The following is a 14,451-nucleotide window of genomic DNA, read 5'->3' on the forward strand; positions in this document are numbered from 1 at the left end:
AATAGAACTGTTTGGCCATAATGACCATCGTTATGTTTGGAGGAAAAAGGGGGAGGCTTGCAAGCCGAAGAACACCATCCTAACCGTGAAGCATCATGTTATGGGGGTGCTTTGCTGCAGGAGGGACTGGTGCACTTCACAAAATAGATGGCTTCATGAGGAGGAAAATTATGTGGATATATTGAAGCAACATCTCAAGATTAGTCAGGAAGTTAAAGCTTGGTCGCAAATGGGTGTTCCAAATGGAAAATGACACCAAGCATACTTCCAAAGTTGTGGCAAAATGGCTTAAGGACAACAAAGTTAAGGTATTGGAGTGGCCATCACAAAGCCTTGACCTCAATCCCATAGAACATTTGTGGGCAGAACTGAAAAAGCGTGTGCGAGCAAGGAGCCCTACAAACCTGACTCAGTTACACCAGCACGGTCAGGAGGAATGGGCCAAAATTCACCCAACTTATTGTGGGAAGCTTGTTGAAGGCTACCTGAAATGTTTGAACCAAGTTAAACAATTTAAAGGCAATGCTACCAAATACTAATTGAGTGTATGTAAACGTCTGACCCACAGGGAATGTGATGAATGAAATACAAGCTGAAATAAATCATTCACTCTACTATTAATCTGACATTTCACATTATCAAAATAAAGTGGTGATCCTAACTGACCTAAAACAGAATTATTAAATGTCAGGAATTGTGAAAAACTGAGATTAAATGTAGTTGGCTAAGGTGTATGTAAACTTCCGACTTCAACTGTATGTGTTCATAATATTAACTACTTGTACTTCAAACAAATGCAAACCATTACAACTCCAATCCTTTAATAAATAAGTAACCATTTCCATGAAATAGACTCAAAACACCTGTCACTCTTTCCCACGACATACATCTCTCTATGTCAAAACTGTTCGCTGCCCTGGCCCCCCAATGGTGGAACAAACTCCCTCACGACGCCAGGACAGCGGAGTCAATCACCACCTTCCGGAGACACCTGAAACCCCACCTCTTTAAGGAATACCTAGGATAGGATAAGTAATCCCTCTCACCCCCCCCCCTTAAGTTTTAGATGCACTATTGTAAAGTGACTGTTCCACTGGATGTCATAAGGTGAATGCACCAATTTGTAAGTCGCTCTGGATAAGAGCGTCTGCTAAATGACTTAAATGTAAATGTAAATATGGGAGTGTCAACCAAACCCAGCTTCTATAGAACAATGAGTCTATTTACAAAAACAATTGTGGTCTTCAGCAGGCACTAGAAATGACAGGCCCACCCTCACTGTCAATGCATAGGTAATGCTGATTATGATGATGATGTGAAAACCTTACAGTCAAGTGTCTACTATTGCCATCTAGTGGATGACCGACTTGGACAAATGAGCAGAAATTCAGGGACCAGTGATCATTTCATGTTTATGTTGTAGTGCAGTTGGTAATTTGTTGATTTCTTGCTGGACGGAAGTCGTGTGAACTCATAGGAATGCTGAACTCCAAATCAACACCTAGCCTGTACTTAGGGAGAAGTGATCCAACGCTGATTCCAACGCTGGAGAATGGTGGGGTTTCCACTAGATAGCACATCCACAAAGTTGACTATAAATCGTAAAAATTAATGAAAACAAAAACATGCTTTTTGGCCATAATTTATTTTGATGTTAAAGGTAGACATAAGGTAAGCAGTGTGGTTATGGTTCAGTTTAAAATCAGATTTTAAGCAGATACATTGTATAAATAGACGGGGTTTATGACTTTGTGGCTGGGGTAACTAGTGACGACCTTGTGGCGCACTTCAAGGCTTTTCTACCACAAACCCTAGTATAGAAGGGCACGTAGCTAGCTACTGCCCTTCTGGAACATTTATTGTGTTCGTAGCAAACAACTGCATGTTCAAATGTGCTATTTGGTTTGCTTGCACTCTCATGAAAATGCACTCTCGGGTAACATAACCCAAATAAATTCATGACAGTAGTAATGGGGTGTGATGGGGTTTTGGCTAATGGTGTGAATCAGAGGACGAGGTGGCCGAGTGGTTAAGGCGATGGACTGCTAATCCATTGTGCTCTGCACGCGTGGGTTCGAATCCCATCCTCGTCGACAAATCTTTGTTTATGTATATTATACATAATAATAATCTCTGCAGTATCTGTTCATAATGTAATGTAGTACTAACTGTTTTCAACCACACACACACACCTGTCGCGTCCCCTCCGCACTGTGAGTAACTGGCCACTTTTATCCATACAATACATTCCTGGCTGATGCGGTTAAAGCCATACTGCCTGAAGCCGTCGTACAGGGGCACAGTGTGGGGCCCAATGTAGAAGGGCTCCCAGGGGTCCACCCAGGATAATGTATAGGTCACGTCCAGGGGCCCCAATCCTTGGCTATGTCTGTTCACCCACTGGGAGTAGTTGGTGGGGGCCTGGCACTGTGGGTACGGAACCTCATAGAAGGGCTGCACCTCTCCCACCTGGTACAGCTGTGCCAGCTCCGACTTGGTGGCAGGCATCTTGTGTACATGGCAGATCTCAAAGGCATGCAGGACGATGACCTCGTCTGTAGCAGGTTCACGTCTCATGACCAGCGGCAGGAACTGCTGGTGGAGGTCGGCACTGGTGCCATGTCGATGAACAGGATGTAGTTGGCTTCCATTACGCCGCTGGCGAATGATTGGTTGTTTGGATAGGAGGCCTTACCCCCGATGGCATAGTTCTGGTATTTGTCTCCAGCCTGGCGAACACAGCGGCACAATCCTCCAGACCTGCAAAATGCTCCCGTTCCTGCTCAGGGAAACTCGCCATCTTCCCGGAGTGGCACACTGTGTGGAAGTCCACTGAGGGCAGAAGATGCTGAGGGTGTAGACCAGGGCTGTGGCAAATGTGGCATCTTGCCCATGTGCGAAAATGGCCACAGAGAGAGGGTTCTGCCAACGTTCCACCAAAGAGTCCAGGGGATGCAAGTTGTTGATGGATGTGTGCGTTGCTAAGGCCAATTTGTGCAAGCTTGCATCCGTTCCATTCTTCTGATTGGTGGAGAAATCGCTGTTGATCAAGTTATTGTACACACGGTATTTCCCGCTGGCATCAAATATAGACTCTTCCCGTGAGTTTTTCTCAGAGTTTCCATTTTTCTTGCCAGAGCTCCGGAAAAGCTCCTAGTATCGGTAGCGCTGCTGCTTCAGTTGCAAGACTGCTACCATTACCAGAGCAACAACTTAAACACGGAACATTCCTTATAGTAATGTATTCCCGGGCACTGCATGTACACCACATACAGCAAAATCCTTTAGGAACATGCCCCAGGTATAAAATTGACCACTGCTAGGTGGCTAACTACTTACACGGAGCTGATTTCGGAATTTATTTATGGGGGGCTCTCCTCGACTGTCTCGTGCCGTTGAAATCACACAGTGCTGCCGTAGGATTCGATAAGATTTTCAGTCGAGAAATCATTGCACGGGCCTTCTTCATATTTGATGATATGCGGTTTTGTCAATCTCATAGCATTAAAAAAACATTTTGAGAATGGTGGGGTTTCCACTAGATAGCACATCCACAAAGTTGACTATATCGTAAAAATGAATGAAAACAACAACGTGCTTTTTGGTCATAATTTATTTTGACATAAGGTAAGCAGTGTGGTTGTGGTTCAGTTTAAAATCAGATTTTAAGCAGATACATTGTATAAATAGACTGCGTTTATGACTTTGTGGCTGTGGTAATTAGTGACAACCTTGTTGTGGTGCACGTCTCCGCTTTTCTACCACAAACCCTAGTATAGAAGGGCACGTAGCTAGCTAGTTCGACATAAAATGGACAATTTATTGTGTTTGCAGCGAACAACTGCATGCTCAAATATGCTATTTGGTTTGCTAGCATAACCCAAATACCCCCCTTAAGTTTAAGATAAATAGGGGTTTTGGCTTATGCTGTGCCTCAGAGGACGAGGTGGCCGAGTGGTTAAGGCGATGGACTGCTAATCCATTGTGCTCTGCACGCGTGGGTTCGAATCCCATCCTCGTCGACAAATCTTTTCCTATCTCAGGAACAGAAGTGGTGTCCGTTAGCCAGTTAGAGTGAACAGTATCTGGCCAAATATCCTCCTCCGTGTGTGTAGAAAATGATATTGGTCAAAACTGAAACCCCGCCTAATAACCACATCAAATTCACACTTTCTTGCTCGAATACAAAGTCACAAGGAAGAAACAAAAACGTTCAAACCATATTTATTGTCCAGTCGTGCCCCACACGATACACTATCGTGTGCTGTTTTTGGGGTACTCTATAGCTTACTGCTCCAGAGGATGGCATGCCATAGCACTGTCGTTTATGACAGCTGGTAGGAATGTCCTTTGTTGAGACCAGTGCATCGGAAGACGTCATCCAGGTAGATCTTCACCCATGAAATGGTCCCCACAGTATAAGACTGCTGACAGGCCAGCTCAAAAACAGCCTAAAACAGTGACTAGCAAACCATATGGACTGAATGATATATATTATGTATTATTTAAATTATTATTTGTATTCCTAACATGAAAAAAAATATATATATTCACAAAACTACACAGTGAAAGTTAATATAGGCTAGGACAGTGTACTTCAGATCCTTTGGGGGCACTTAAGACTAGTACTGTATCAGACTGGAAGTCTGTCCCAAATGGCACCGTATCCTCTCAAAATTAGTGCACTTATGTAGGAAATAGGGTGCCATTTGGGACTTGTATTTATGTTATCTAAAACTGATGCTCAGAGCAAGGTTTCTTTCCAAAACAGATTAAAATGATGCAGTGAACAGTGCTTTCCCAATCAGATTGGCATTCCTTTTGCATGTGTTGTTCTATGGCATGCCAGAGACAAACCTCTCAAAGACAAAACACCAACAAAATCATAATGTACATTGAAATATGACAGTATTAATAAACATCAAATAAATGTGACAGACAATATATGGTCATCAAGAAGGCATGTTGTTTAATACAACTATCATACCGTAAGAATGAAACACTGCCTCGAGTAAAAGGCGAAAGGCTTGTTCATGTCTGAAGAGAAAATAAACCAGAGTAAGTAAATTGTTGGCTTAAGTTTTGTTTAACTATAGGTGAAAAGGATTCAATAACACGCTTCATTTATCTCAATTGAATGGTCTTGAGAATCTGGCCCTTGTAACATTGGTTTCATGCAAGACATTCGTAAAACTCGGGCCCTTGAAATGCCTTTCGGGGTCTGTGCTGACTCAATGCTTGATGGCATTCTGCACAATTTCCTATTTTACTAAAGCTTTTTCACAAAGCTACGAAACTAGAACGCCGGCACCGCCTTTAGACGCGCTCCCTTCGCCCCCATTGGAGGACGCTGCAGATTTGCCCTGGCCTTCCTCCCCTTCTCCCACCAATCGGATGTTGTATTTTTCCCGGTACTCTGTGAGCTCCCGGCCTTTCGACTGCATCTGTGTGTTGAGGGATTCTACAATCTTTGAGATCTGTAAGGAAATGAGGGAAAAGCAAATCATTAATCATATAATGTCTGACCAGTAGTGATTTAGTTGTATAGGATAGTACTGCAACAACCTACAGCCTTGGTACCATAGCCTCGCACCATAACGAACATCAGTATTTTGCAGTAGATTACCTGCTGTGTGTCGACGAACGGTAACGATTCAACATGTAGAAGAATCATTAAGAAATGAAAAGAAAATGACTCCCGATATTCTGGTCAGAGGCGATAGGACGTTCACTTGCTGTATAAGTACACTCGTTAGTTGCTCAAGTCTGTTTCCTCTATTAAAAACACTTCCAAGCGAGTTTACCTCACCAGTCGGACTACAGCCAATGGCCACCACATCGCATACATATTGACATATTCATGGCATCTTACCATCAATCACAATTATTTTGGAATTCCCATTTTACACCAGCACTTTTCAGTGTTTTACAGTAACCTGAATCATACCCAAAAGAGCAAGCCAGAATAAAAATGTTACCTGTTCTTTATTGCTTTCCAGAGCTGGTAAGACTTCCTTAACTGTCCTCTCCACGAGCACCCCACCCACCAGCCGGAAGCACTTCCTTGTTGGGTCTACGTCTTTTAGGGTCTCAATGACTAGGCTGAGAAAAGAGGGAATTTGTCAAAGGAAAGTAACAAGGGTGAAACTTATCCTCTTTCTCAATACACATGGGAAGAGAAGATAAGGTTCCTCCCCTCATACCTTCTCCTCCAATGTATGTTGTAAGGGAGATGAGAAGAGAGGACTCCAGGGAAGACTTGAGATTCACCCCAAGTCTCAGAATCTCATCTCTAACACCTTAGACTGAACAATGATTATTCCTCTTTTTGGTTATGTCCACTAAGGTGAACAGTGAGTGAATTGGTAGTGGTAATAGTAAAATGTCTGAAGTAAGCATAGCCGCGGGAAGTAGGGATATGCTGCAGCAACCCCGGAAAAATCTGAATAAAGTATATTTTATTTTTGAAATAAGATTTTTGCACAGAAGTAGCGCACTGGGCCTTTACTAAACTCAGCAAAAAAATAAACGTCCCTTTTTGAGGACCCTGTCTTTCAAAGATAATTCATAAAAATCCAAATAACTTCACAGATCTTCATTGTAAATGGTTTAAACACTGTTTCCCATGCTTGAACCATAAACAATTAATGAACATACACCTGTGGAACGGTCTTTAACAGCTGACAGACGGTAGGCAATTAAGGTCACAGTTATGAAAACTCAGGACACTAATGAAACCTTTCTACTGACTCTGGGGAGGAAAGAAAAGATGCCCAAGGTTCCTGCTCATCTGTGTAAACGTGTCTTAGGCATGCTGCAAGGAGGTATGAGGACTACAGATGTGGCCAGGGCAATCAATTGTAATGTCCATACTGTGAGACGCCTAAGACAGCGCTACAGGGAGACAGGACGGACAGCTGATCCTTCTCACAGTGGCAGACCACGTGTAACAACACCTGCACAGGATCGGTACATCACACCTGCTGGACAAGTACAGGATGGCAACAACTGCCCGAGTTACACCAGGAATGCACAATCCCTCCATCAGTGCTCAAACTGTCCTCAATAGGCTGAGAGACTGGACTGAGGGCTTGTAGGCCTGTTGTAAGGCAGGTCCTCACCAGACATCACCGGCAACAACGTCGCCTATTGGCACAAACACACCGTCACTGGACCAGACAGGACTGGCAAAAAGTGCTCTTCACTGACGAGTTGCGGTTTTGTCTCACCAGGGGTGATAGTCGGATTCGCGTTTATCGTTGAAGGAATGAGCGTTACACCGAGGCCTGTACTCTGGAGCGGGATCGATTTGGAGGTGGAGGGTCCATCATGGTCTGTGGCGGTATGTCTCAGCATCATCGGACTGAGATTGTTGTCATTACAGGCAATCTCAACGCTGTGCGTTACAGGGAAGACATCCACCTCCCTCATGTGGTACCCTTCCTGTAGGCTCATCCTGACATGACCTTCCAGCATGACAATGCCACCAGCCATAGTGCTATTTCTGTGAGAGATTTCCTGCAAGACAGGAATGTCAATGTTCTGCCATGGCCAGCGAGGAGCCCGGATCTCAATCCCATTGAGCACGTCTGGGACCTGTTGGATCAGAGGGTGAGGGCTAGGGCCATTCCCCCCCAACTACTTCCCGTGCCTATGGAAGAGAAAGAACTAAAACTGAGTATCTACTGAAGCAGGTCACACTAACTAGAGCTAGTTACCTATGCTCATTGATCTCCATCTCCAACTCTGCAGCCTTGGAGGCCATGCTGCGCTGCTCCGTGCGCATCCTCTGGAATGCAGCCACGACCTGTCAGACACATCGAATACATAAAATCAAACATTCACTCATAATAAGAAGAATAAAATGCCATTAAGCAGACAATTTAGTCAAATGACTTAAATTTTATTTGGTGACCTACGGTTAAGAGCATTGGGGCTAGTAACCGAAAGGTCGCTGGTTTGAATCTGAGCCGACTAGGTGAAAAATCTGTCCATCTGCCCTTCAGCAAGGCACTTAACATTAATTGCTCTGGATAACAGCGTCTGCTAAATGACAAAATAAACAAATGGAAGGCTACAAGTTTAGTCAGTGTAAAAACCCTCTTACAGTAGTGCACGCATACATTTTTGTAGGGGGGTCCTAGTTGGAATCGAACACACAACCCTAGCCTTGCAAGCACCATGCTCTACCAGCCACAATACACACAGATTTCTCAACTTACATTAGATTGAACATATTTGCAAAGAGCCTCGTTATATAGGCCTACCTGGACTATGAAATATCATTAGACCATGTGTTGATTCGTTATGAGTAAATGCAATAGCTAGTAGTTTTTGTAATTTAAAAAAAACTGACTGCATTAGTTACTAATGCTGTTTTGTGTCTGACACTGCAGGACTCCAGACTGCAACCATTTAGTCGCATTAAGTGACCGTTGTACTTAGCTGTGCGAATAAAACATTTAACTGGTCACATCGGTGCGAGCTGCACATTCTACATGGTCGCCTCACTCAAAACGACCCATTTTTTAGGAGGCTAAAACCATGACTTAGGTCAAACTGTAAAAGTACATTATACTCATGACTCCTGTAATGAAAGTGTCTGCCTGCCCAGGTGCCTGTATCACTGGGGCCCTGCTGCGGTGTAGAGCGAGCCACTTAAAGTGTTCCGATTGTATGACATTTTAAAATGTGCAGGGGAAAACAAAGCTATCCTGTTGTCACAGTTAAGAGAGAGAAGGTTCTCAGCTTTCTGTAGGTCTTATTTCTCAACTCTAAATTTGTTGGTCAATAGTAACTATTTTACCATTTGAATTTCATATGCCGTTGATATACAGAGCGCACGAAAAGCGCATTGGCCATTGCGATTGCATAGGCCTCATTTTAGTTGTAGGCTGCAACTGCAATGTTGTTTTGGACAAGAGGTCTACCGATTAATCGAATGGCCGATTAATTAGGGCCGATTTAACGTTTTCATAACAATCGGAAATCGGTATTTTTGGGGCGCTGATTTCCGATTATTTTTTTAATTAAAAAAAACGTTATACCTTTTATTTAACTAGACAAGTCAGTTAAGAACACATTCTTATTTTCAATGACTGCCTAGGAACCGTGGGTTAACTGCCTTGTTCAGGGGCAGAACGACAGATTTTCACCTTGTCAGCTCAGGGGTTCCAATCTGGCAACCGCACAGTTAACTAGTCCAACGCTCTAACAATTGCACCCCACGAGTAATCTGCCTGTTACCCGAATGCAGTAGAAGCCAAGGTCAATTGCTAGCTAGCATTAAACTTATCTTATAAAAAGCAATCAATCATAATCGCTAGTTATAACTACTAATCCAGTTAAGCAGGCAATATTAACCAGGTGAAATTGTGTCATTTTTCTTGCATTCATTGCACGCAGAGTCAGGGTATATGCAAGTTTGGGCTGCCTGGCTCATTGCGAAGTAATTTGCCAGAATTTTACATAATTATGACATAGATTGAAGGTTGTGCAATGTAACAAGAATATTTAGACTTAGAGGGATGCCACCCGTTAGATAAAATACTGAACAGTTCCGTGTTTCACTGAAATAATAAACGTTTTGTTTTCGAAATGATAGTTTCCGGATTCGATCATATTAATGACCAAAGGCTCGTATTTCTGTGTGTTATGTTATAATTAAGTCTGATTTGATAGAGCAGTCTGACTGAGCAGCAGCAGGCCCGTAATCATCCATTCAAACAGCACTTTCGTGCGTTTTGCCAGCAGCTCTTCGTTGTGCATCAAGCATTGCGCTGTTTATGACTTCAAGCCTATCATCCTAATGGCTGGTGTAACCAATGTGAAATGGCTAGCTAGTTAGCTGGGTGTGCGCTAATACTGTTTCAAACTTCACTCGCTTTCAGATTTGGAGTAGTTATTCCCCTTGCGCTGCAAGGGCTGTGGCTTTTGTGGAGCGATGGGTAACGATGCTTCGAGTGTGGCTGTTGTCGATGTGTTCCTGGTTCAAGCCCAGGTAGGGGCGAGGAGGGGGACGGAAGCTACACTGTTACACCGGCAATACTATAGTGCCTATAATAATATCCAATAGTCAAAGGTATATGAAATACAAATGGTATAGAGAGAAATAGTCCTATAAATACTAAATTAACTACAACCTAAAACCTCTTGCCTTGGAATATTGAAGTCTCATGTTAAAAGGAACCACCAACTTTCATATGTGCTCATGTTCTGAGCAAGGAACTTAAACGTTAGTTTTTTTTACATGGCACATATTACTTTCTTCTCCAACACTTTGTTTTTGCATTATTTAAACCAAATTGAAAATTTTTCATTATTTATTTGAGGCCGAATTGATTTGATTGATTTTTTTATATTAAATTAAAAATAAGTGTTAATTCAGTATTGTTGTAATTGTCATTACAAAAAATATAGTTTTTTAAATAAAAATGTTTTATTAAAAAAAATCGGCCGATTAATCAGTATCGGCTTTTTTGGTCCTCCAATAATCGGCATCGGCGTTGAAAAATCATAATCCGTCGACCTCTATTTTGGACATCACAATTTGCAGGTCATCTCAGTCATCTCGGTAAGCAACTCCAGTGTAGATTTGGCCTTATGTTTTAGGTTATTGTCCTGCAGAAAGGTGAATTTGTCTCCCAGTGTCTGGTGAAAAGCAGACAACCAGGTTTTCCTCTGATTTTTACATGTGCTTTCCTTAGCTAAAACCTCCCTGGTATGTGGTTGAATCTGTTTGAAATTCACTGACCTTACAGATAATTGTATGTGTGGGGTACAAAGATTAGGTAGTCACACTATTATTGCACAGGAAGTCCATGCAATTTCAGCACATTTTTACTCCTGAATTATTTAGGCTTGCAAAAACAAAAAGGGATTTAACATTTAGACTCAAGACATTTCAGATTAATTTTTTGTTCATTCATAAAAATGTAGAGAAACTTCATTCTAAAGGAGGCCTCCTGAGGTCAATTTCATTTCTGTTTATTTATAATAGATTTGCATACATTTCTACAAACCTGTTTTTGCTTTGTCATTATAGGGTATTGTGTGTAGATTTTTAAAATCCATTTTAGAATAAAGCTGTAACGTAAAAAAGGTCATGGAATTCATTATGCTACTTGCTATGGGCATCACAACTGACATTTGGACCAGCAATGTCAGCCCCATGAGTATGCAGAGTCTGACAGCACAGTGGGTCGAAAAGGATTTTGTACTAAAGCCGGATTGCATGCTCAAGAATGTGCTGGTTCTCATACTGCTGCTTCAACTCAATGATAATTGGGAACATGTTTGAAACCTGGAAGCAGAACACACTCCTAGCGCCATTCGAAGAACTGACTGGAGAAATGAGCTCAACTGCGGCTGCAGAAGACGTGATACCCTCGGTCATGGCTTTGGAATCCCTGCCACGGACAGACAGAGCTGAAACTTCACTATTTGACATATACAATGAAATCCTGGTTGAGAATGAAACGACTGAACAAATGAAACAGCACAGCAAGAAAGTGAAAGTAAAAGGTTTTGATTATGTTTTACTGGTAATCGGGACATATGTAAATGCCAACAAAATAACTTTTTGGTCGGTGTTGTGTGTGTAACCTTTATTTAATTGGGAAGTCAGTTAATAAATGATTATTTACAATGGCGGCCTACCCCGGCAACGCTGGGTCAATTGTGCTCTGGCCAATGGGACTCCCAATCATGGCCGGATTTGATGCAGCCTGGATTCTAACCAGGGACTGTAGTAATGCCTCTTGCACTGAGATGCAGTGCCTTACACCGCTGCGTCCGTGTGTGTGTTTGTGTTCGCTATTTAACTGTACTAGAATGCTTAAAAGGCAGCTAAAATGTAAAAATATCGCTATTGTTTTTTTTATCAGCCAAATCTATAGTATTGGTGCACCCGTATACACTATTTACACAAGTATGTGGACACCCTTTCAAATTAGTGTATTCGGTTATTTCAGTCACACCCGTTGCTGACAGGTGTATAAAATCGAGCACACAGCCATGAAATCTCCATAGACAAACAATGGCAGTAGAATAGCCTTACTGAGGAGCTCAGTGACTTTGAACGTAGCACCGTCATAGGAAGCCACCTTTCCAACAAGTCAGTGAGTCAAATATCTGCCCTGCTAGAGCTGCCCCGGTCAACTGTAAGTGCTGTTACTGTGAAGTGGAAACTAGGAGCAACAGAGGTCCATACAGAAAGCAAGATCCATACAGAAATAGTTTGTTGAGATCAGCGTGGAAGAACTTGACTAGCCTACACGGAGATCTGACCTCAACCTTTCGTGATGAATTGGAACGTCGACTGCGAGCCAGGCCTGATCAGTGCCAGAGCTCTAATGATTTAAAAAAAATAATTCCCGTCTGTCAAAATTAGCAAAATATAGTCCTCTATCCATCGTTGTTGGAATTTCCCATTCTCCCCGACTGTCTAGTGATGATTAGAGAAGTGGACAGTCAAACTCTGAATTTAGGTCCATTATAATTTCAGGCCTTGCAGGCTGGAACCTTCCCACGGGCTGTATGTTTGATACCCCTGCGGTAAAGTTTACCCCATTTGTATTTGGTACGTGACAAATATAAATGTGTTTGATGTAGTCGGCGCAACATTTAGTAATCGCAATCCTCAGACAATATTGAAATCATTGGCTGGTGCCACCAACTAAAAAAATGTGGCACCTGGGGAAAATGTTAGTCTGGAGCCATACACTGGTAGACAAGGTAGAGGGACGCACTAACAGTGACAGGCAGAAATAGCATCTTATCTGCTCGAAGAGCACAATCATTCCCTTTTTCAGACGTTCCCCCTGAAGTTCGTATGGCTAAGCTAAATCCAGAGAAACCTAGTCAGACTGACAGATTGCAGTTAGCTAACATTATTAACCCAATGTCAAGAGATATTGTTGTGAATCAATACGACCTATAACGTCACCATATTTTCTTCTAAATTATGAAACCTCAGTTGAGGAACACGCGAGTAGGAAGCAGACCATGGTGAGGGAGCGAGTTAACGTACGCTAACGTTACTGTTAGCATTAACTAGTTGGATGCGTGACTGACAAATCCGGGTTTGTATCTCAGTCCTCAACGATTAAAAAGCATTTGCTAACAAATCATGAATATTCTGATACGGAGTGACGATACCTGCTCGGCCGACGGCCCTGACTGTTTCCCCCCGGTACTGTTGCTGGGTTTGCTAACCGTGCTGCTACTGTTGGCTGCCATCTTGGAAAGGTGCCGCTGCTAGTGGGCTGAGGGCCCAAACTCGTCACTAGTTACCACAGCCACAAATGGATAAACCCAGCCTATTTCTAAAATGTCTCTTAAATCAGATTTTAAATCTAACCCTAACCTTCACCACACTGTTAACCTTATACCAAATCCTAACCTTAAATTATGACAAAAAATATTATTTTGTTTTCATACATTTTTACGATATATCCTATTTCAACTTTGTGGCTGTAATAGCTAGTGACATCCAAGTTTACCATATTGAGCTGTCTAATGTGATGCCTGTTAGGAATTAGGAAAAGATAGCGGAAGCAGACGCTTCTTCTTCAATGGGGTTTAACGGTGGTTGGCATCCAATAAATGTTGCATTACTGCCACATACTTGACTGGAGTATAACTCCCTTATACTTCGCTTTAAAAAAAAAAGTTTTACAAAAAAAGAAAATTCAACAAATACCCTACCATCTTACACTACACTCACAAAAAATATATAATAAATACCATACTCCACTATTTAAATTAATTTAGTTATACTTCAGGCCAACAGCCTGAATGAATGGGACACCGCCACTTAACACACCCTGTAACTCTTCTGATGTCAAGTCTCGCACACCCAAATACCTCTCTGAAGCTGCCACCACAACCTCGATTTTCTGCGACTTGCGTTCTATCCCTGCTGTACAGTTGATAACCATTACTATAAATGCTCAAATCCAATCTTACTGAAACATATATCACTTGTTGGTTTATCCCTCTGTATTGGTACAGATCTCCTACTCACACCACTCCTCTCAGGATCCCTCCCCCTTGATCCATTTCCTCTACTTTCTTCACTGCCTCAGCATATGACAACTTCTGCATTACTCTAACCCTGGAAACCTCAACCTGCCTCTCTCGCACGGGACATTTCTGATCCCCAGCCCCATGGTCATCCCTACAATGAATACATACCCCTACTTTCCCCAATACTACACATTCCTTTGTCTCATGCCTTTTGTTGGTCAATTCCGTCAACAGATGATCAATTCTATATAATTATCAATCGTATATATATTGGTAGTGGAAAGGAAACACAGACTCTTTGTTTAAGTATTACAATTCTCCTTTAGTAATACAAGTGTAGGCAGAAGTTGGTACAGAGTACAGTATACGATAGCTCTACCAAGGTTCTGCAAAGTGTCTAAGACATCCTGTAACTTACATAGC

At 42.3% G+C, this 14,451-nt stretch overlaps 1 protein-coding gene, 2 non-coding genes and 1 pseudogene across 3 annotated transcripts; 2 read left to right on the plus strand and 2 right to left on the minus strand.

The window, feature by feature from the left end:
* Positions 1-1,082: 1,082 nt before the first annotated feature.
* Positions 1,083-3,520, minus strand: LOC124014404 (annotated as a pseudogene).
* On the plus strand, positions 2,012-2,093 carry trnas-gcu. Its single transcript has one exon. It is a non-coding gene; the product is annotated as a tRNA-Ser (tRNA).
* A 420-nt stretch (positions 3,521-3,940) lies between the features above and the next one.
* Positions 3,941-4,022, plus strand: trnas-gcu. Its single transcript has one exon. It is a non-coding gene; the product is annotated as a tRNA-Ser (tRNA).
* A 924-nt stretch (positions 4,023-4,946) lies between these two features.
* LOC124014585 (prefoldin subunit 2-like) lies at positions 4,947-13,294 on the minus strand. Its single transcript, XM_046329748.1, has 4 exons — positions 13,159-13,294; positions 7,719-7,807; positions 5,979-6,102; positions 4,947-5,477 (listed from the first exon to the last, which is right to left on the minus strand). The coding sequence occupies exons 1-4, from the start codon at positions 13,237-13,239 to the stop codon at positions 5,289-5,291; spliced, it is 483 nt and encodes a 160-aa protein (XP_046185704.1). The 5' UTR covers positions 13,240-13,294; the 3' UTR covers positions 4,947-5,288.
* Between the last annotated feature and the right edge of the window lie 1,157 nt (positions 13,295-14,451).

This window comes from Oncorhynchus gorbuscha, linkage group LG25 (genome assembly GCF_021184085.1).
Source record: "Oncorhynchus gorbuscha isolate QuinsamMale2020 ecotype Even-year linkage group LG25, OgorEven_v1.0, whole genome shotgun sequence".
Lineage (NCBI taxonomy): Eukaryota > Metazoa > Chordata > Actinopteri > Salmoniformes > Salmonidae > Oncorhynchus > Oncorhynchus gorbuscha.